Raw genomic sequence first — 21,633 nt, 5'->3', positions numbered from 1 at the left:
GCTTTTAAGCACAAATATTTAATCAATAGTTTGTGATGGTTTTGAGAACATAGTGATTTTAATATATATACTGCTCAAAAAAGTTAGAGAAACACTACAAAAACACATCAGATCTAAACTTGGGGGAAAAATGATCTTGAATATCTTTCCTGTTAATAAGTGGGTGATGTATTAGTAACAAAATGATGCCACATAATTTGATAGAAATGAAAATGATCACCCTATAGAGGGGGGAAATCAAAGACATCCCAAAAATGAAAGTGAAAAAATGATGCAGCACACTGGTCCATTTGGCTAAAATGTCATTGTAACAACTCAAAATGATTCTCAGTAGTTTGTGTGGCCCCCACGTGCTTGTGCTAATGAGACTACGGATGGTGTCCTGGGGGATCTCCTCCCAAATCTGGACCAGGGCATCAATGAGCTCCTGGACAGTCTGAGGAGCAACCTGGCGGCGCCGAATGGACCTAAACATAATGTCCCAGAGGTGTTCTATTGGGTTTAGGTCAGGTGAATGTGGGGGCCAGTCAATGGTATCAATTCCTTCATCCTCCAGGAACTACCTGCATACACCAGCCACATGAGGTCGGGCATTGTCGTGGACCAGGAGGAACCCAGGTCCCACTGCACCAGCGTAGGTTCTGACAATGGGTCCAAGGATTTCATCCCGATACCTAATAGCAGTCAGGGTGCCATTATCTAACCTGTAGAGGTCTGTGCGTACTTCCAGGGATATGCCTCCCCAGACCATCACTGACTCACCACCAAACCGGTCATGCTGAATGATGTTGCAGGCAGCATAACGTTCTCCACGGCATCTCCAGACCCTTACACGTCTGTCACATGTGCTCAGGTTGAACTTGCTCTCATCAGGGAAGAGCACAGGGCACCAGTGGTGTAGTTGCCAATTCTGGTGGTCTATGGTAAATGCCAATCGAGCTCTACGGTGCTGGGCAGTGAGCACAGGGCCCACTACAGGACGTCGGGCCCTCAGGCCACCCTTATGGAGCCTGTTTCTGATTGTTTGGTCAGAAACATTCACACCAGTGGCCTGCTGGAGGTCATTTTGTAGGGCTCTGGCAGTGCTAATCCTGTTCCTCCTTGCACAAAGGAGCCGATACCGATCCTGCTGAGGGTTGAAGGACCTTCTACGGCCCTGTCCAGCTCTCCTGGAGTAACTACCTGTCTCCTGGAATCTCCTCCATGCGTCCAGGTACCACAGTGATGCCCTGGTCCAGATCGGGGAGGAGATCCCCCAGGACACCATCTGTAGTCTCATTAGGAGCGACGTTGTCAGGCATGCGTACAAGCACGTGGGGGCCACACAAACTACTGAGAATCATTTTGAGTTGCTACAATGACATTTTAGCAAAATGGACCAGTGTGCTGCATCATTTTTTCTCTTTCATTTTTGGGGTGTCTTTGATTTCCCCCCTCTATAGGGTGATCATTTTCATTTCTATCAAATTATGTGGCATCATTTTGTTACTAATACATCACCCACTTATTATCAGGAAAGATATTCAAGATCATTTTTCCCCCAGTTTAGATCTGATGTGTTTTCGAAGTGTTCCTCTAATTTTTTTGAGCAGTGTATTTAATAATGAAGATGGTTGGTGCAACAAATGTAAGTAATGCATATGTGTTACCAAGAATAAAAGCGGCGGCTTCAGGCTTAATGACTAATAAATGAAATTTACAAAATTCCCAAACAAAAAAGTTCAAGTGATAGGTTTTAATGTTTTTTTCATGTCCAATGTTAACGTAATTATAAAAACAGAAAAAAAATATCGGGAATTCGAGACTAAAAAAAAAAAAAATCTCTCTATAAAAGATGATATTCAGTTGGTACTAAATAGTTATCCACTACTTGTGGAATATTGTTTGCTTCGAACATGAACAGTATTATAATTATTTCATCATCCAAAGTATTTAATGTAAAAAACATTTTTGCTCCGGCGTGGGTCTCGAGGACATACTGTAATTGAGTCGTTTCTCACCCATTCAGGGATGTGGTTGCAGAAAATATATTACTAATTATTGACCTCCATCAAGCCAAAAATACAGAACTAAAAACTGAAAAAAAGTCAGCTGACTACCTGAATGAGCAGTTTTCCAGTAGTCTTCTTTTGTTTTTAATAGTGTGACAAGATTATTGAAATGCGCAATTAAATTAATCATTCCGGTCCAGTAGGGGGCGGTATTGCGCTTCAACCCTAAGAAGAACTTTCCCCTCTTAGCAGTGCTCCTCGGTCGTGACGTCACAGTGTCTGCCTCTACACTGGCAGCTGGCATCTTTGCTTTGTGTGAAAGGACGCTGTGATAATTGTGTGGACCAGTCAGTTCAGGTATCACAATATTTCCGTCCTCATATAAACATATTCAACTACAGCAATCACTTTGTGCCAATATAAACGTGGATATATTTTTTTTGCTGTACTTATCGATTTCCAGCTTGAAGTACTGCGCTGTAAATCCCTGAATTTATGCTAACTATGCTACCGTTATCAGTGTATAAACCGGTTACTATGTGTCCGTTATCCGTGTTTTTAGTCCAGTGACAAATAGATGGATTTAGGTCAGACTAGACAGCCGGCAGTTGCACTCCCATTTCCATCAGTCTTCTTTTGTAATACAATTGCATGATCCCATTCATTCTCGCCCCTGTTCATCTGGGTCACAAAGAATACGCTCACACAAGTGTATTTGTAAGTTGGAATGCATTTTTATGTTATATTTTGATTATTTCTGTGGGGTTTTGATTCCCAGAGACTTGAGAACAAGTGCAGTTGAGGAGCCATGCAGAGTCTAGCCCAGGAGGATAGTGGGCCAAACCCACTGAGCACCCAAACCACACTGGACAATGAGACCAATTCAACTGAGTCAGCATCAAGGGAAACAGGTGCAAACGAACAGCAGGCTGCTGAGAAGGAAGAATCACATCTTCCCATGGAGGATATGAACGGACAAACAAATGAAACACCTGCAGATGAACCCCTTCAACCAGCAGTGGCGAAAGAACCCTCCCAGAACACTGAAGCAATGGAAGTGGACCAGGGTCCGAAGTCTCCACCCCAGTCGACACCTAGCACAAATAAAGATCAAGTCACTGATGAAGAAAAGTCAAAGAAAAATAACAGACGTTTCCCCTCCAAGATGATAGATCCTCTGAAGATGGACATGACCAAGCCAGTGGTTATGCCCCTGACATGTAAGTAAAGTGGCATCCTCGTGGATTTCTTCATTGTGAAGATATCGATTAGTTTCAGTGTACTGTATGTGTTTGTGAGAGGTGTGTTCTTTTATTTTTGTGTGCATAACACAGGTCAGTTAGTTTGGATTGTGTTTAAATTGTGTGTGTTTCTAACTGCCATGTTTAGATCTCAGCATGGGGCCCTAAGTCACTTTTTTGACACTTGTTCCTCATCAACACCTTTCACATGGCTTCTAAAAGCCAGGATCATCGAATGGGGGTTGAAGTTGACTTGCTATTTTGACAACTTATGAGGTCGTATCAAAGGCATAACAGTTTTTCCACCAGGTCTGCAATTGATGTGGCAGTGGGTTTCAGGTGGACAGGTAAAACAGCTTTTTGGTTTGTGTCATAAGAACTGTGCGACATTATCATGTTTTTAAACTTTATTTAACTGGGTGTTTATTTAATTTTGTGCAGTGGTAGATGTGTATTACGACTAGCGGTAAAACCAGAAGTTGGACTACAAAGCAAAGATGGAGAAGGCACGTGGTTTGACAAAGGTTAACAAAAAGGAACTATGGATGCACTTACTGGAAGAGGAAAGTATCAATCCACATAAAGTGCCGGGAAACTAACAAAGTATGTAAGTATGAGAAAAGAGTAAGAAAGCAACAAAGAATAAATGGCTTGAGCACAAGTAAATTACTAAGTTATAGTTGTAGGCAAAATAATAGCACACAAAGGAATCACTTGCTGGAACGGCATGAACAGAAGGTCATGCTCGACGATGTTGAAGGTAGAAGACAGTCTGGTGTGGAGCAAGCCTGAAATCATGTGTTGATTACATTAGCAACAGGTGTGCAGCAGCAAAACAGACAACAGAGGGCAGCAAACACTACACAGCGTTCACCTTGTAAGAGATACACAAAATGTGATCTGGACTGGTTTGAAAGATAATGTACCCATCTTTGTACATCTAATATCTCACTATAGTTGCCTCTGGAGTAGCCAGCATGCCTCGCGGGCACTTGGTAAATAACAGTTTAATATACATGGTTGTTGTTCATGCTTAGTCGTTGCCCACATTTAATGGTATCCCATTGTTGTGTGTTAACTTACCTGTTACATCTTGTGCTGTTTATTTTTTGGTTTGCACCATGAGTTGTCTTTGATGGCCATCTGTCCTTGTGCACTGTGTTGTCCATGGCTTGCAAATTGAGGAGCACTTTCCTAAAGCAAGCTAAAGTGCCTCTGACTATGCAGAGTTATGGTGCCATCTACTGGGCAGAGTTGTGAACAAACCATTCAGACAGTTCTATAATAATGTGGTTGTGAGCTAGGGTGAGCAGATACCACAGCTTCTTGCTTCTCCTCATTAGGGTCGCGGGGGTATGCTGGAGCCTATCCCAGCTGACTTCGGGCAACAGGCAGGGTACACCCTGGACTGGTCGCCAGCCAATCGCAGGGCACATATAGACAAACAACCATTCACACCGATGGACAAGAGTTGCCAATTAACCTAACATGCATGGTTTTGGAATGTGGGAGGAAACTGGAGTACCCTGAGAAAACCCACATGCACGCATGGGGAGAACATGCAAACTCCACACAGAAATGCCCAACGGTGATTCAAACCCAGGTCTTCACGATCTCCTGACTGTGACTGTGTGTCCAAAGTGGTAACCACTAGACCACCGTGCGGCCCTACCACCATCTCTTAAAAAAAAAAAAAAAAAAATCAAAGAAAAGATAGTCCTTTTGTGATGGTCAAATATTAATTGAAAAGATAGCGGCAAATCCCTATGTGGCAGTCCAAAATGAATTGTGATGTGCCGCCACAAATGAATGTATGAAACCCTGACAGTGACAGGACCTTGACTCTATGAGAAGGAATGACATGAATCTGGAAGAGAGATCTGAGGTATAACACCAGATCTCGCACTGTTGTGTTGAAAGCAATTGTCATTGTCTGACAAGTACTGTATACGTCACCTCAGACGCTGTAGTTAATTATCTGGTTATGGGAAGGCAAGCCGCTGTGTGAACAGACATGGCAATGTCCCGTTTTGCTGGCTTTTTTTTTTTGTTTTTTTTGTATCATATTGTTTTGTTTTGTGGTTGATTGTGTTAACTTTTATGGTACACACACAACAGCGATTGATTTTCAAAGTGTGAGGCAGCTTGAACAGAATATAGAAAAAATATCTTTTTCAAACCTGCTGAGCTGATGTCAATTATGTTTGAAGATTTTTAGTTCCTACGTTTTGTCTGAGGGGAGTCTCACTGTGACACATTTTGAAAACCTGTGATATGCAGTATCATAAGCAATTGGGGGAGGCCCGGTGGAATGCATAGTGGTCGTCTACAATTCTGCATTTCCAGTTTTAAGGATACACAAGGGGAGCGTGTGTCGTCCTCCAACATTATGAAACAGAAATAGGCTACTATACATATTTATATATACAATATACCTTAGTTCTTTAAGTATTTTGTCTTGTTGTCACACACAATCCAGACGTTTTTGGTATACGCAGTTGTCATTTGCATTTATGTTGGTTATTGTTTTAAGTTCTTATCAAGTGTTTACAAAATTAAAAACATGAGGCCATGAATGCAACTATAGTAAACACAGATCCTCCTTTTGTTCTAAAATGATGTTCTGTTTTGCCCCGCAGCATCAGAGCTGTCCCTGCAGTGCATCGAGTGCCACATCATCTTCAGCGACACCAAGAGCAAACAGCGTCACCTGAAGGCGAGCCATCCAGCTGAATATGAGCAGCGCATCCTGACAAATGCGGTTTTCACCTGCTACGTTTGTGACCGCAGCTTCACCAACTCCACCGAGCTCATGGCCCATCAGAAAGCCCACGTAGAGAGAAAACCCTACAAATGTCCTCTTTGTAGCCAGGCCTTTAAAAAGACGTCTGAGCTCACGCTTCATAAAAAGATTCACATCGGGGAGGATGGTTACACCTGTGCCGACTGTGGCAAACTGTTTAGAACGCTTACCCTGCTTAAGTATCACCGTCGGGTACACACCGGAGAGTTGCCGTATGTTTGCAAGGAGTGTGGTGACAAGTTCAGCATGTCCAAAGCTCTGCAGAAACATATGCTGTCACACTTGCCGGAGGGTGCCCAAGCCAGAGCACTGAAGAAAAAGCGTGGTAAGAGAAAGTACTGGGATAAAGTGGAGCCTCTCAAGTCAAATAGCCTTAGAAGTCAAACCAGAATCATGTGTAAGTAAGTGCAAATAAGGTTTTTTTTTTCTTCTTTAGCATTTTTTTGTGATGCCACCACAAAAGGGTGCCAGACAGTGTGATGATAACCATAGAACTAGACATTGCAAAACAGGGAAATGTCTTGCTGCTCAGTACAATGTGAGCTATACAGATAGATATTAAGCTAAGTACACAAATTAGTTTTATCAAGCAGATGCTAATGTAAATAATGGCAAACGGCACATTTTTACCACATTTTTACCTGACATCAAATGCCACAATGTGACAGACCAAAATACCTTCCTCTACCCCTCTCCATTACGTGTCAGTCAGGCATCTTCAAAGGGTATGTTGTTTTACTCCAAATTGATTTTATTGAACAGTGGTTAACCCTTTTTTTAAACTTGGGTGACAGTTAAGAATGTTAAAATGATACTTAAAAAAAAAATCACCTGCACTTGTAAAATAAGCTTCTATTGTGGCCGCAAATGAATTCACTTTACATTATTTCCGATGAGAAGAGGTTTTAACTTGAATCTGTCTTGTATTTTGACTTTGGAGGTTCCACTGTATGTGTATGATTTTACAGCTGCAAATGAATCAAATACCACAAATTATTTCTGCTTTCTGCATCTTCAGATCCCTCGGCAAACAAATATCACTGCTCCATTTGCAAGGCCACCTTCAAGAGTCCCAAGACACTGCTTCATCATCTTAAAGCCAAGCATAACATACTGCCAGCTTCGTTAAAGAAACCTCTCCTTTCTGGGTCACAAATGAAACAAATGACTCCAGTCATAACACCGATATCCATTTCCCAACCATCGTTGCTTCAGTTGGAGCCTAATGGGCCGCTCCAGAAAGTTGACGGCAATATCGACACAGAGCCAATTCGTAGGCTGATTGAATCTTTGGAAAATGTCCAGAAAGTAAATCAAGTTGTCATTTTGGGTCAAGTGCCTCCTGATGCGCCACCTTTGGAAGTACAGCAAATCTCTGAGATAGCCAAACCAGTAGATTTATATCTTAAACCTCCCCAGTTAGATTTTGTGGGATTGACACAGGGGGACGCAAAGACAGTGCAAGGAGACTTTCCTATGAACTCCTGTGATCCGATGGAACAAACAATTATATTGGAACCTATTACGCCTGATGGACAGTTAATAAACCCGCCCTTTTCACAATTAGGTTCCCACATAGTGTCAGGAGAAAGCTTTGCGCTCAGTCTTGCCCCAAGTGAACAAAGAATGGAGCAGGAGGGAGATTTGATGCAGCAAACTCATTTACAACCTACGGTGGATGCAACAAACTCCAATACCATGGACTCACTGGTTTGCAACACTGAAGGAAATAACCCCAAGGAAGACCTTGAGCAAATGATCATATTAGAACTAACTCCCGCCCTGACACCAACTGCTGAGCTGGAACAGTCCCAAAATGTTCCACAACAGGAAATCACAGCCCCCTCACTGGCTCCAACGACTGAACTGGAGCACTCTCCTTATCAAAGTATAGTAAATGACACATCAGTCCCATCAGCCGAGCAGAACATGACATCTGTAGAAACCAATCAAATAGATCTTCCACGCGAACCCACACAGGCTCCAGAGGAAGCTGGGGTTGACCCTCAAGAGGAGGCTCCATCACAGATTCAGTCTGAGTGCCAAGATAAGGTACCCCAGGAATGTCAAGAGAAGACTACGCAGGATGACGAATCACTGTTGTATAAAAAGCAGGGCAAGGATGATGTGGAAAATGAGACTGAAGTCGTGGATGTTTCTTCTAAAAAGACGGCCCCATCACAATCACAAACTAAGCAGGGGCCGCAGATCTCAGAGTTACCTGTCAGTGTGATGTCAGCTCAAGAGCTTGTGAAAGTGCGCAAAAGGAAGCCTGCCAGGGCTTTATTTATACAAAGTTATATGCAGGAATTGATAGGGACCATACTTGATGATGAGTTACAATGCGATGGCAAACCAGCTAAGCGCAAAAAAGCCAAAAAATCTCACCTTGTTGTGAAATTTAGCCCACAAAAGGAGAAGCAAAAGAAAGGAAACAAAAAACAAGCAACGGCACCTCAGAGATGCCAGTCTACCCAAGATGAAACTATAATGGATGGGGAGACAAATCCGTCACAGAAAAAAGTGCCGTCAAAGAAGAAGGGAGCGATTCCCAATAAAGGTAAAAAAGCAAAGAATTTGGCATCTTCAGGTGAACTCAATACAACTCCATTATCCAAAGAGTCACAGATGTCTCCAAAAAACAAAAGAGAAAAAGACAAAGAGAAGACAAAAAAAGAGAAGAAAAAAAAGGTCAAAACAGATGAACACGGTACAGCGGACTTAGTTCAGCCTTTAAGCAAGCAAAAGGCAATACTTAAAAAGAAGAAAAAAACATCTAAAATAGCGCAAAAAGATCGTCCCCAGAATAAAAAAATGGCAACTAAAGCGCGAAAGAAAAAGGAAGACAAAAGTAGTCCAAAAACAAGCAAAACCCAAGCTGACTCAGGTGCTGTACAAATAACACAAGACTCCCTCCTTTTGTTGAAAGGTCACAAGCAGCCCCAGTTGAAGGTTCACAAATTGGACCCGTCAAAAACATCGGGGCAGTCACCGGAAGACCCCCCTCGTGAGTCCCAATCCAAGCACATCAAAGATGGCAAGGCCAAACATAAAACCGTCTCCGCAAATAGACTTAACACTGAGAGTAAGAAAAAAGGAAAGCAACCCAAAAAAAAACAGAAGGCTCTCTCGTTGCTGTCCTTCATAAATGCCACCCACCAACCACCTGAAACACAGCCTGCCAAGCCCAAGACCAGTCGAAAACGCAAAGCTCCCTCAAATGTCGAGACCGAAGGTGTGATAACATCTGCGCATTCCAGGTGGACCTTGGAGTGTAAAAACTGTGGGGAGATATTCAGTGAAGTAGCCTGTCTTCAGAAGCACAAGGCAACAGTGCACGTTCTGGAGAGTCCTGGACTCACCTACACCAATGGAAACATTTTTGAAGGGGTCTCCAGGTTAGATGTTTGCCAGCAAGAAAGAGTTATTGGCCTGATGAATCATAACACTGGTTGGGATACTGAGCCTGAGATGACAATGGAGGACAGAGAACGAAGTGTCTCATTTCCTGCTTTGATTCCATCCCCTTCTTTACCTCCTCCACATGCTGATGAAGGCAGTGGTAGGCCTCCAATTTCTCCAAAATGTACTCCTCCATTAGATATAGTGAGAAACTGCGAGCCTTCTAGTGTCGACCCTTTTTTAGATTGCTCAAGCCAAACAAAGGATAATGACGCTTTGGTGTCCACTGAGGAACAGCAAAGGGAAAGTACCCCCAAGAAACTCTTATTAGAATCTGAAATCCAGGCTACAATGAACGAAGACATGAAGGAAGATGTTGTTCTTGGGGTCGACTTGATTACCGTAGGGGAACAGAATGAAAGCAGCAATGAATCTTTGCGTCAAGGCCACTCTTGCCGAAATGTATCAAATGAAATCAGCAGTGATAAAACACTCAACAGTGCTGGGAACAATTTGAAGTCTGTGTCTTGCGCTACACCACAAGCAGACGTGAAGGAGGAAGACGAAGAACTTTTAGTTGCAATGAAGCGAAGGAATCCAACAGGAGATAGACGGCCAGGAAAAGCTTTGCGTCGAGATGTCAGAGAAACTGAATTGGAGGAACAGCATGAGGATTGTCAGGTCGTTTACGAAAAACTTTGCTGTGATTCCCAAATGAAGGAGGCTGAGACCAGTACACAGGCTTCCCAGGCAGGGATCTGTCCAGGATCTGATCCCAACATCGTTCCTGCTTCTGCTGCTTCTTTAACTATGGCATCTTCTACATTGGAGGAATCCTTTGAAGCTCCTGAAGAACAAGATGTGGTTGAGCTGGAGTCTGCACCTACTAATGTTCAACCTGACAGGGCAAGTCAACCTCTGAAATCATCTCCAAGAATCATCCTTACGAAGATTATCCCGTCTGGACAAGCAATGGCGAACAGGCAGCACCGTCTAATGTCCTCACGTAGCGATCAAAGACATGTGAGATACATCTGTGCATGCATTGTAATTGTGTTCTTTTGTTAAATGGTACCGGCAAACACAAGACGCCTTGGAATGTTCTTTTATTTTCAGGATGCGGACTGCACTGCTGGTAATGAGGTGCCTCTTAGCGAAGGGATCAAGGTTGAAGAAAATACATCATATACTTCACTCTGTGCGCCTCTAAATGAAAGTAACAAAGATATCCAGCCCCAGCAGCACCGAGACATTCGAACGGTTCTGGTGAAAGAGGAGAGCAGAGCCGTACTGAATGATGGTCGGGCCACACCAGATAGCAGACACTCTACCAGTTCATGTAAGTACAAAATTGCAACTAATTGTTCTACATCGGTGAACATACCTGCCTCAAAGCTGGTTAAATCTTGGCTCGGACCATTCTGTGTGGTGTTCCATGTTCTCCGTGCTTACATGGGTTTTCTCCCAGTACTAAATCATACTCTAAATCAGGGGTGCTCACACTTTTTTTCAACCTGTGAGCTACTTTTAAAATGACCAAGTCCCAAAGATCTACCACCTACTATAAACACAGAAAATAAATATATTTAGTATATTTATAAATATGAGTAGGCCTGTCACAATAATACATTTCACTAGAATATAATTGTCCTACAAATTATTGCAGATAAATGATATTAGCAACATTATTTTGAAACAATTTTTTCATGAATGTAATGATAATACATGGCATAATAATGCGAGTACACCGTATCAAAAGCAATAAACTTTTAATTTCTCCAGTATTTAACATTGTAATTGCAATGTCAAAAGCTTTTAAAAAAGAAATTAAACCGCATAATAAATTAAACAAACAAAATAAGACCAAAAAATTCCCCAATGAAAATAAAATGTCTCTTTTAGCAAAAATTGCACTTGTTGATTGCATCACAATCAACCAATAACATGACCCTGTCTCTGTTCCAAAAAAAACCCCACTCCAATAAAAAACACACACAACAATAAATAAAATGGAGTATCAAGTCTCTAAAGAAAATTGCACTTGAGTGCAATTCAAGCAGGCCTAAATATGACAATTTATGTACATTGTACATGGATATCAGGGTTGCACACACTTTTTCGGCATGAAAGTTACAAGTCCAAGCTCCCTGGAATTCACGTAAATATCCATGGTACATACAGTACAGCAGCAGTCTCAGACAACAATTTGGCGTCATTGTGTGTGTATGTTAGGTAGGCTATACATTCAATGATAGCTAAAGTTACTGTTGTTAGCTGACAACAAACCTATCTAATGCACGTGTGTGTGTGCTACATGGGGCGTGGCGTGCAGCTTCGGACCAAGTCTGGGCTCCAAATGAAATGCTTTGCAAATTATTTTTTGTGTGTCTAGCCAATCAAAAACTTGAGCTGTTCAGAGACTGATTATCAATATTTGCCTCTAGTCACAGACGTTGAGGAGACAACCAGTGACTGTCGTGTGACCCCCGACTTCAACAACAAACAGTGCATCTTTTACCCAGTGAAGGAAGAAGAAAAGGAGCTTCCCTTGGGATCTGATCAAACTAACTGTGGAAGCTTAACCACAGAAGCGTCCACTGATATCATCCAAACACCAGAGCCGACTTGTGAGTTTTGTCTGTTTCCAGGTGTGTTCACTGCCTATAAATGGTAATAGAAGACCTTTTAATTATGACTCTGTCGATACAGATGACAACAGACACAATGAACAAGACTACCAAGAAATGAGAGAACCAGAGATGGAGGTTGATGACTTTACAAATGGACAAGGTTTGTTTTTAATACATTTATCTGTTGGATACGTTATGCAGAAACATTGTGTAGAAATGCACTGCCTCATACTGAGAGCTGCTAACCTCTTTTTTTTTTTTTTTTTTTACACTCGGTAGTCATCTCGGTGTGATGTTGTTAACATACCTGTCTGACAGCGAGCATTGTTATCTTTGAGCAGGTGTACTTAATGTTGTGACTTGTTTGTGTATGTACTAGGGATGTCCCGATCGGATCACATCCCATCGGCTGCCTGCTATTTTGAAGATCGGATAGAATAGGCTTTCGCCACGAAATCAGGCCGATCCAGTTGCCGTATAACGTTCATAACTCTGGGCCACACTCCAACAAAATAGGTGCGGTAATGCGCTTCAAAGTTGGTAACTCGACTCCCACCACCCGCAAGAAGAAGAAAACTCAATGTCCGCAGTGTAGCGTGGTGAAGTTTGACGTTGGATATTCGGCTTGATAGCTACAGTGGTAGTTCCCCCTCACTGTGCCTGGACTGCTGTGTCATGGTGCGGGGAGCTCGCATGGGAAGTGCCGCTGTAAACACTGGTTGTTTTTTTCTAGGGGCCGTCAATATCATTGACGAATTATGAAGTTTGAACAATGAAATTTGTTTGAAAAAAAGGTCACATTTTCTAAATCACACCACCAATTGATCTGTAACGTCAATGTCAAATGATTAGTCCTACCCTAGAAGTATTTTGCACTCCCATTTCTTTCCTTTTTTTTTTTTTTAATTGGATCTTTTATTGGATTAGGGACCTGACTCAAAGAGGTTTGTTACAATACATCAACATTGTTAGTCATGCTGTGTAACAAAAAAGTAAATTCAGCAATACTTTGGTTGCATTATTTTTAATGCTTTGAAGAATTCATGTTTGTGACAAAAGCTTATTATTAATATAAATTTTTTTTAAAGGATTGGATCGGCAAGACTATAAAAAAAATCGGATCCAATCGGAAGCCAAAAGATGTGGATGGGACATCTTTCGTATATACTGCATTTTATTAATGCGTGTATGCTCGTTTATACTTCAGTCAAATCAGGTGATGCATTCTTTTTTTCTAACTGCTCCAGGTATAACTTTAAAGTTGTTCCACCTTGTACAATAGAAACAACCAATACAACTTCTAATAATCCATCATATATGCCAAGGGTGCTCACACTTTTTTTAGCGTGCAAGCTACTTTTAAAATGACCAAGTCCCAAAGATCTACCTACTACTATAAATATAGAAAGTATATATATTTACTATATATATTTTTTTTTAAATATGAGTATGTATTAATGTACGTTATACATGTATATCAGGAGTGCACGCACTTTCTCAGCATGCAAGTACAAGTCAAAATGATCTACCTCTTTCGATAAAACATATACAAAATGTAACCAGTAAACTCTGAAATTCTATTGTAAATATTAATAATTGGCATTTCACATTTTCAAAGTTTACACGTAATCAAAGTAGTTGCTATCGTAATTCACTTCAATATGGAAAAGATAATTACACATAACTCCTAAATAGTTGTGTACATAACCTGAGTACTGGTAATATGTCAGTGAAATTAGCTATGTAACGTTCATTGGGGCACACAGTTCATGTATTACATCCAGTTAGTATTTGCTATCAAACATTACCGATGTACAAGAATTTAAAATGATTATGCAAAAGACAATGCAGCCGAAGTCAAGGCAACATATTGAAAAGGTTTCACTAATGGGCACATTTTTAATTTCATCATGAAATAATAGTTTAAGAAGCGAATGTGTGTGAGGCCATTGAAAACGACTTTCGGTCGGCCTCGAAGAGGTTCTGGCAAACCGTCCGTCGCCTCAGAAAGGGGAAGCAGTGCCCGGTCCACACTGTTTACAGTGGGGACGGGGGCCTGCTGACCTCGACTGAGGATATAGTTGGGTGGTGGAAGAAATACTTTGAGGCCCTTCTCAATCCCATTGACATACCTTCCATAGAGGAAGCACAGGCCGAGGACACGAACGCGGACAGTTCCATCACCATGGCTGAGGTATCTGGGGTAGTCAAAATGCTTCCCAGTGACAAAGCTCCGGGGGTGGACGAGTTTTGCCCTGAATTCCTCAAGGCTCTGGATGTTGAGGGACTGTCTTGGCTGACACGTCTCTTCAACATTGCGTGGAAGTCCGAAACAGTACTTCTGGATTGGCAGACTGGGGTGGTGGTCCCCCTTTTCAAGAAGGGTGACCGGAGGGTGTGTTCCAACTATAGGGGGATCACACTCGTCAGCCTCCCTGGGAAAGTCTATTCCAGGGTGCTGGAGAGAAGGGTACGACCGTTAATCGAACCTCGGCTACAGAAGGTGCAATGTGGTTTTCGTCCTGGTCACGGAACACTGGACCAGCTCTACACCCTTGAAAGGCTACTGGAGGGTACTTGGGAGTTTGCCCAACCGGTCTACATGTGCTTTGTAGACCTGGAAAAGGCATTCGACCGTGTCCCTCGCGGTGTCCTGTGGGCGGTGTTCCAGGAGTATGGGGTTGGTGGCGTGCTACTACGTGCCATTCAGTCCTTGTACAACCGGAGCAGGACCCTGGTTTGCATTGCCAGCAGTAAGTCAAGCCTGTTTCCGGTGAACGTTGGCCTCCACCAAGGCTGCCCTTTGTCACCGATTCTGTTCATAATTTTCATGGACAGAATTTCTAGGCACAGCCAAGGTGTCGAGGGAGTCCAGTTCGGGGGCCTTAGGATCTTGTCTCTGCTATTTGCAGATAATGTGGTCCTGATGGCCTCATCGGGCTGTGACCTGCAGCGTTTACTGGGACGGTTTGCATCTGAGTGTGAAGCTTCTGGGAGGAGACTCAGCACCTCCAAATCTGAGGCCATGGTTCTCAGTCAGAAAAGGGTGGATTGCTCCCTCCGGGTTGGGAATGAGGTCCTGCCCCAGGTGGAGGAGTTTAAGTATCTCGGGGTCTTGTTCACGAGTGAGGGAAGGTTGGAGTGTGAGGTCGATAGGCGGATTGGCGCAGCATCTGCAGTAATGCGGTCGCTGTACCGGACCGTCGTGGTAAAGAGAGAGCTGAGCCGGAAGGCAAAGCTCTCAATTTATCGTTCGATCTATGTTCCCACCCTCACCTCTGGTCACGAGCTTTGGGTCGTGACCGAAAGAACGAGATCGCGGATACAAGCGGCTGAAATGAGTTTTCTTTGTAGGGTGGCGGGACTCACCCTAAGAGATCGGGTGAAGAGCTCGGTCATCCGGAAGGAGCTCAGAGTAGAGCTGCTGCTCCTTCACATCGAGAGGAGCCAGCTGAGGTGGCTCGGGCATCTAGTCCGGATGCCTCCCGGATGCCTCCCTGGTGAGGTGTTTCGGGCATGCCCAGCCGGGAGAAAGCCCCGGGGAAAACCTAGGACACGCTGGAGGGATTATGTCTCACAGCTGGCCTGGGAACGCCTTGGTGTCCTCCCGGTGAAGCTGGAGGAGGTGGTCGGGGACCGGGAAGTCTGGGCTTCCCTACTAAGACTGCTGCCCCCGCGACCCGCACCCGGATAAGCGGAGGAAAATGGAATGGAATGGAATGGAACGTGTAGAAAACACAGATTTCTGTAGGAGAGTTCATGATGTGAAGCAAAGCCAGTAAACAATACATAATTTTTTTTATGTAACTAACCGCTACAAGTGAACAGATAACTTTAGTTATAGATATAGACATCTTACCGCTGAGTTAGTTCATCAATAATCAGAATAATAAAGATGAAAGTTGCATCTTCGTATGTAGCTTGAAACGCTGCGGGGGAGCAAGTGCGAATCAGGAGGGGAGCTTAATGTCAGCTGACTGATGTCATATGACAACTACAAAATGACGTTTACGCGATCGACCCAAACTACCTTGGCGATCTACCGGTAGCTCGCGATCGACGTAATGGCCACCCCTGATACATGCAATCCTGACTCAAGCCATCCATCCATCCATTTTCAATGCCAGTTATGCTCACTAGAGTTGCGGGGGTATGCTGGAGCCTATCCCAGCTGACTTCGGGCTAGAGGCGGGGTACACCCTGTACTGCTCCCCTGCCAATCGCAGGGCACATATACTGTGGACAAACAACTATTCACACTCAAATCCATAACTTTGGACAATTTAAAGTTGCCAATCAACTTAACATGCATGTTTTTGGAATGTGGGAGGAAACCGGAGCACCCGTTCCCTGGGTTCGAATCTCCACTTGGGCATCTCTCTGTGTGAAATCTGCATGTTCTCCCTGTGCGTGGGTTGGAATGTGGGAGTGTGGGAGGAAACGGGTACTCCTTACACATTCCAAAAACATGCATCCCAACTGACTCAATAGAAACCAGTAGAAATGACTGGGAATAAGCCTGTTAACAGAAGAGTGTGTGTGCAGGTCATTTTACAGTATTTCTTGAATGTTGTGTACTTCCATTTTTTTACATGCAGTAGTAGTAATAACAGCAACATTAGTTGTAATGGTTTTCTGTTTGATCATGTCTTCTTCTTCCCCTTCGGCTTGTTTTATTAGGGTTCACCACAGTGGATGACGTGTTTCCATATTGCCCTTCCTCTGGCACTCCTCACACCTGCATGTCCTTTCTAACCACATTTAGATAGATACTTTATCTCCAAGAGATTCGGTCTTCCCGCTTTGCCTTCCCCTTCTCCCCCTGCTTCTCTAAAGCATCCTCCTACCAACATACTGTGATCACAATCCCCTCCTTCTCACATGGCCAAACCATCTCAGTCTGGCCTCTTTGACCTTGTCTCCCAGACGTCTAATATGGGCTGTTCCTCTGATCTGCTCATTTCTAATCTTGCCCATCCTCCATTTCTGTTTCAGTATGTATGTATAATAGAATAATAATATTAATAAATATGGAAAACTTGACTTTTAGCAGAAGTGGAAGCAGAGTGGCAGAATCCACCAGAACTGCAGCACCTACTTTTCCAGAGTTCTGATGAAGAGGATGCAGGAAGTTTGGAATCGTCTCCACCTCCTGTTGACTGTGAAGCAGATGTCATGGCCTATTTCCACAAGAATGGCTCACAACAACCTGGCATAACAATGCAAAAGTAAAGAGACACCTTTTACCTCTTCTTACTTATCTTCTTTCTTATCTCACGAAAGTGAGTACAGCCCTCACATTTCTGCAAATATTTCATGATCTTTTCATGGGACAACACTAAAGAAATGACACTTTGATACAATGTAAAGTCGTCAGTGTGCAGCTTTGATAAGTGTGTAAATTTTCGGTCCCCGCAAAATAACTCGACACACAGCCATTCATGTCCACACTGCTAATCCTCAACACATTTGCTCCCATTTTTCATGAGATGAACACAAAGATCTAAACTTTTTGGATGTACACAAACTTTCTCATAAATTGTTCTCAAATGTATCAAATCTGTGTTATTGAGCAGTCATAATTCTTAATTCATCCACCTCACAGGTGTGGTTTATCAAGATACAGATTAGACAGATGGATTATTGCACAGGTGTGCCTTAGGTTGGCTACCGTAAAAGGCCACTCCAAAATGTACAGGTTAACTGTATTGGGAGGGATCCAGGGGGGTCCAAAAACCAGTCAGTATGTGCTGTGACCACCGTTTGCCTGAAATACTGTGTACGTTGATCCAGGGCATCCCAATCATACTCAATGGGTGACATGTCAATGCAACGCAACCTGGGATGTTTTCAGCTTCCAGCAATTATATACAGATCAACATGGGGCCGTGCATAATCGTACTGCAACATGAAGTGATGGTCTTGGATGAATTGCATAACAATGGGCCTCAGGATCTCATCCCGGTATCTCTGTGCATTCTTAATGGCATCAATAAAATAAAATTGTGATGATGTTTTTGTTCTCTCTTTTTATCAAGTGTGATCCAAGCACCAGGAGAGACCCGACGACCCATTCATTACTTCTCTAAGTATTTTGGCTGGGACACCTGGGTAGACATTGCCCACTGCACCAATCAAACATGCAACATTCTGAACTGTGTCACCGCGAGTGAAGTAGCACAGTTTGTTGGCATCCACATTGCAATGGGAACATTGAAGGTTTGTATCAATATGTTTTGTTTCTCTGGTTCTGCTGGGTTGATTGCAAAACCTAACCAGGCTAATTTGATTTCCTCCAGTTTCCCAGCCCCAGGCTCTACTGGGAGGACTTGACCAAGGTGTCCTTAATTGCTGAGGCCATGCCACTTACCCGATTCCTTCAGCTGTCGCGGATGTTGAAGCTTGCCTCCCCTGCAAAAGATCCGGTAAAGAGTACTGAACAAAGAACTCGTTTTGACTTGCAGAAGGAGTTGCAAGGGGACAGTTCTCGTCATCATGTTAACAGCACTTGCCAAAGAAGAGCGTTAGATGGATCTTTGGACCCTCTCTGGAAGGTTCTGCCATTATTGTGCCGTTTCCAACAAGGGTGCCAGTCCCTCAGAAGTCAAGGTGACTATGCAGTTGACCAGTATTTAATTCCCTTAACAAGAGAGCACAAAAACAGGCTGGCTCTACACAGCACCACATTAATTGGATTTGGTGGTTTGCTTCTACATGTGAATCTTAAAGTGGATCTGTCAGACAAAGAGGGTGCCGTAGAAAAAATGGTCCCCAATGGCAGCACGGTGTTTCTTTGTAAGCAGGAACTCTCCACCCCTGCCATGCTTGAGCGCCTCCTAGCCGCTAGGATTCACGGTGCAGGCCGGGTAGGCGGGGCAAGAGGACAGATCGGAGACGAGTTTGTGAGCTCGGATGGCAAGCTGATGCTGCGCAGGACGCACTGTGGCTTCATCCTCTCCACGGCAGACCACAGTCAGAGGAACATGGCCGCTCTAATGGACAACTTTGAGAAAGCCCAGACAGCAGCTCGCCTAAACAGAGATTTGTTAAATCTTTACTCCATCCCAGTCAGCGTCTTGCCAACATGCTGGCCTCTCACTGTGCTCTGGTACCTAACAGATCTGGCTTTGGTCAACTCCTGGCTCCTGTACAGACACGATCACACGACCAGCCCTGCACCTTTGTCTCTAATGGACTTCAGACTACAAGTGTCCAAAGCCTTGATCCACTCCAGCAGCGCGGATTCTCAGCACTCTGTTCTCCCTAATCCAACCTCAGACAAAACTCGTGCTAGAACTGACCCCCCTAATCCCAGCACACGAGAAGAAAGTCCCCTCCCTGATGCAGCCACGCGGTACGACGGTTCAGGTCACTGGCCAGAGCAGCTGGCTGAAGGTGAGGGGGGCAGGTGTCGTTTCGGGGACTGCCAGAGGACATCTCGGGTTCTATGCCTTAAGTGCTGTGTCTTTCTTTGCATCTCACGCAATCACAATTGCTTTTTGAATTTCCACAATCAGGCAAGTTCAGGAACCCTCTAGACCAATGTTCCCTCTAAGGTGTACAGTTGTGCAATTGCTCATTACTCCAACGTTCTCAACGCACAGCGAATCTGTGCAGCGCACAAAATAAAATCCAGCCTGAACATAAGTTTATCCTGTACTCTTTGGCAATGCAACTCTGTGAGTGACAGGACAAGAATTGGTAACATCACACACATGACGAACACGGTCCTGCCAATGATAAGCTCCTGTTGGTATGTATTCACTTAAGCAGCCAATCAATCCATTAACAGTGCGTTACGTAGTACATGCCGCTGTTTTGAAGGTTTTCGTATAGCAGCATTAATAGAGCTAAATGCTGCATGCTAACCCCGTATTTTGGCGAAACGAACGGGCAGCAACAGCAGCAGAGCATTGAAACCCCAAAACACCACAGTGGGCACCAGCATTGTCCCTGTGGACAAGACAAAGCCACATGTAGTACAGGCGTGCTTTTATTTTGATGGCTGAATTTATTGGATGTAGGAAGTTTTACACCAAGTGTTGCCAAAGGGACCGGAAGATGGTTGTTTTTTCCAGTTGACATTGACGTTTTTTATTTAAGACAAAGTAAACATATACAACAAATATGGCATCAATTTCTAGGATGAAATAGTACCACAACAAGCTGCTGCAAGACAGACAGAAAGAAAGAAATTACCAGAGTATACATAATTAACAAAATAAATGGTAAACCAGAAAATAAATTGACAATTTTATTATAAACAAGGGTTTTCCTACAAGATTCAGATCATTAATTGGATGAGATAGCTTCACGACTTCTTTTGTCTGAGGTTGACAATAAAAAAAGCTACATTGTGAAATACGCCTTGCGATGCTTTTGAACCCACACATTTACAAAATATCACAGAATGCAAGTTGGACTACTTCAGTTCTCAGTTCAGGTTTTGGACAGGTGTGATACTACAGTGCATGTCTGATGGCGCTCACAGAGGTCCAAGGAATGCTCAGGTCATTTGTGTGTATGCTCAGACACAAACTTAGGGGGAACATTGCTCTAGGATCCACCTCAACATTGACAATTTGAACATTTGATGTATGCATTTGTACAAATACAGTATTATAACATTATAATACATACAAGATGATTGCATTATGATTGTCCAGATAGTCTTCAAATATGTGATAATTGCAGTAACATGACCTTAACTGAAAATCTGATATTGGGGCAACCCTAAGCCAAATAATAGCATCATATTGTCTGTCCTTCATTCGCCACCATGATATGCACTACTTCTGGAAGCTGAAGTACTAAAAAAAAAAAAAAAAAAAGCAAACAGGATGATGCTTGTTATGTATTTAAAAATGTGTGTAGAAATACTGTATATTAATAATTTTAGATATGACGAATGTTGCACGTCATGGAGATGTATTTACTGTGAAGGTCTTACTAGAAAAAGCTCCATACGCTCTGCTACTGACACTATTATTTATTCTTTATTTTATACCTTAATTATTTCACATTTTCTATGGGTATGTTTCGGACTTTTGTTTACTTTAGACATGTTTAAATGTTTTTTTGTTGTTTTTTTAAAATATATAATCATGAGGCATACGTTACAAAACAAGCTCTGGAATTAATCTTTTTTTTAAAAAAAAAAAAGACAAAACAATATTTTTACTGTTTCCTATTGTGAATTGTTTTTCCTTACATAAAATAAAGTTCAATGAAAATATTTCGTAACAAAATTTTAAAGTTGTATTTTTTTGTGTAGATAAACCACCAGGTTTATCTTTCGTTATGAGAAATATGAAAACAGCTTGTACCTGTAAGTAGTATTGTACATTTGAAACACCAAACCACCAATGAAAACTCATCAGCAAGTTTTGGTCATGTGACCGCGAATCCCACCATAGAGTCAGACCTAATAGATTGTTTTCAACGCTATACGTTTCATGATGTGCTGTTTTTGTTTAAGTTGATTAAAAACGTGCATTCAGATACTTCATCTAATTTCGCTGTGCTCCTGCGGAAGATCAAGTGCGCAAAATTCGTTTGCACAAAAT

At 42.9% G+C, this 21,633-nt stretch overlaps 1 protein-coding gene across 3 annotated transcripts; it reads left to right on the top strand.

Annotated features, from left to right (window-relative positions):
- The first annotated feature begins 2,254 nt into the window (after positions 1–2,254).
- LOC129185324 (uncharacterized) lies at positions 2,255–21,407 on the top strand. 3 transcript variants are annotated; one of them, XM_054782173.1, is made up of 11 exons: positions 3,149–3,211; positions 3,542–3,579; positions 3,674–3,839; positions 5,872–6,360; positions 7,054–10,460; positions 10,554–10,776; positions 11,882–12,064; positions 12,147–12,227; positions 17,118–17,295; positions 18,106–18,286; positions 18,367–21,407. In XM_054782173.1, exons 4-11 carry the CDS (start codon positions 6,045–6,047, stop codon positions 19,603–19,605), a joined length of 5,808 nt encoding a protein of 1,935 aa, XP_054638148.1. In that variant the 5' UTR covers positions 3,149–3,211; positions 3,542–3,579; positions 3,674–3,839; positions 5,872–6,044; the 3' UTR covers positions 19,606–21,407. The 3 variants fall into 3 exon arrangements, with proteins under 3 accessions (XP_054638146.1, XP_054638145.1, XP_054638148.1); XM_054782171.1 differs by lacking the exons at positions 3,542–3,579; positions 3,674–3,839 and adding an exon at positions 2,255–2,348 and having other exon boundaries at positions 2,770–3,211; positions 17,121–17,295; XM_054782170.1 differs by lacking the exons at positions 3,542–3,579; positions 3,674–3,839 and adding an exon at positions 2,255–2,348 and having other exon boundaries at positions 2,770–3,211.
- The last annotated feature ends 226 nt before the right edge of the window (positions 21,408–21,633 follow it).

Source organism: Dunckerocampus dactyliophorus, chromosome 7 (assembly GCF_027744805.1).
Source record: "Dunckerocampus dactyliophorus isolate RoL2022-P2 chromosome 7, RoL_Ddac_1.1, whole genome shotgun sequence".
Lineage (NCBI taxonomy): Eukaryota > Metazoa > Chordata > Actinopteri > Syngnathiformes > Syngnathidae > Dunckerocampus > Dunckerocampus dactyliophorus.
The sequence above is the reverse complement of the archived record's forward strand: the minus strand, read 5'-3'. Positions and strand labels throughout refer to the sequence as shown.

Bases quoted from the DNA above. Each gene is read 5' to 3' on its own strand.
- LOC129185324 (XM_054782170.1), top strand. From the start codon at position 2,800: ATGCAGAGTCTAGCCCAGGAGGATAGTGGGCCAAACCCACTGAGCACC. The intron at 12,065-12,146 runs GTGAGTTTTGTC...CTGTCGATACAG, and splicing joins CCAAACACCAGAGCCGACTT to ATGACAACAGACACAATGAA. The intron at 12,228-17,117 runs GTTTGTTTTTAA...CTTGACTTTTAG, and splicing joins TGACTTTACAAATGGACAAG to CAGAAGTGGAAGCAGAGTGG.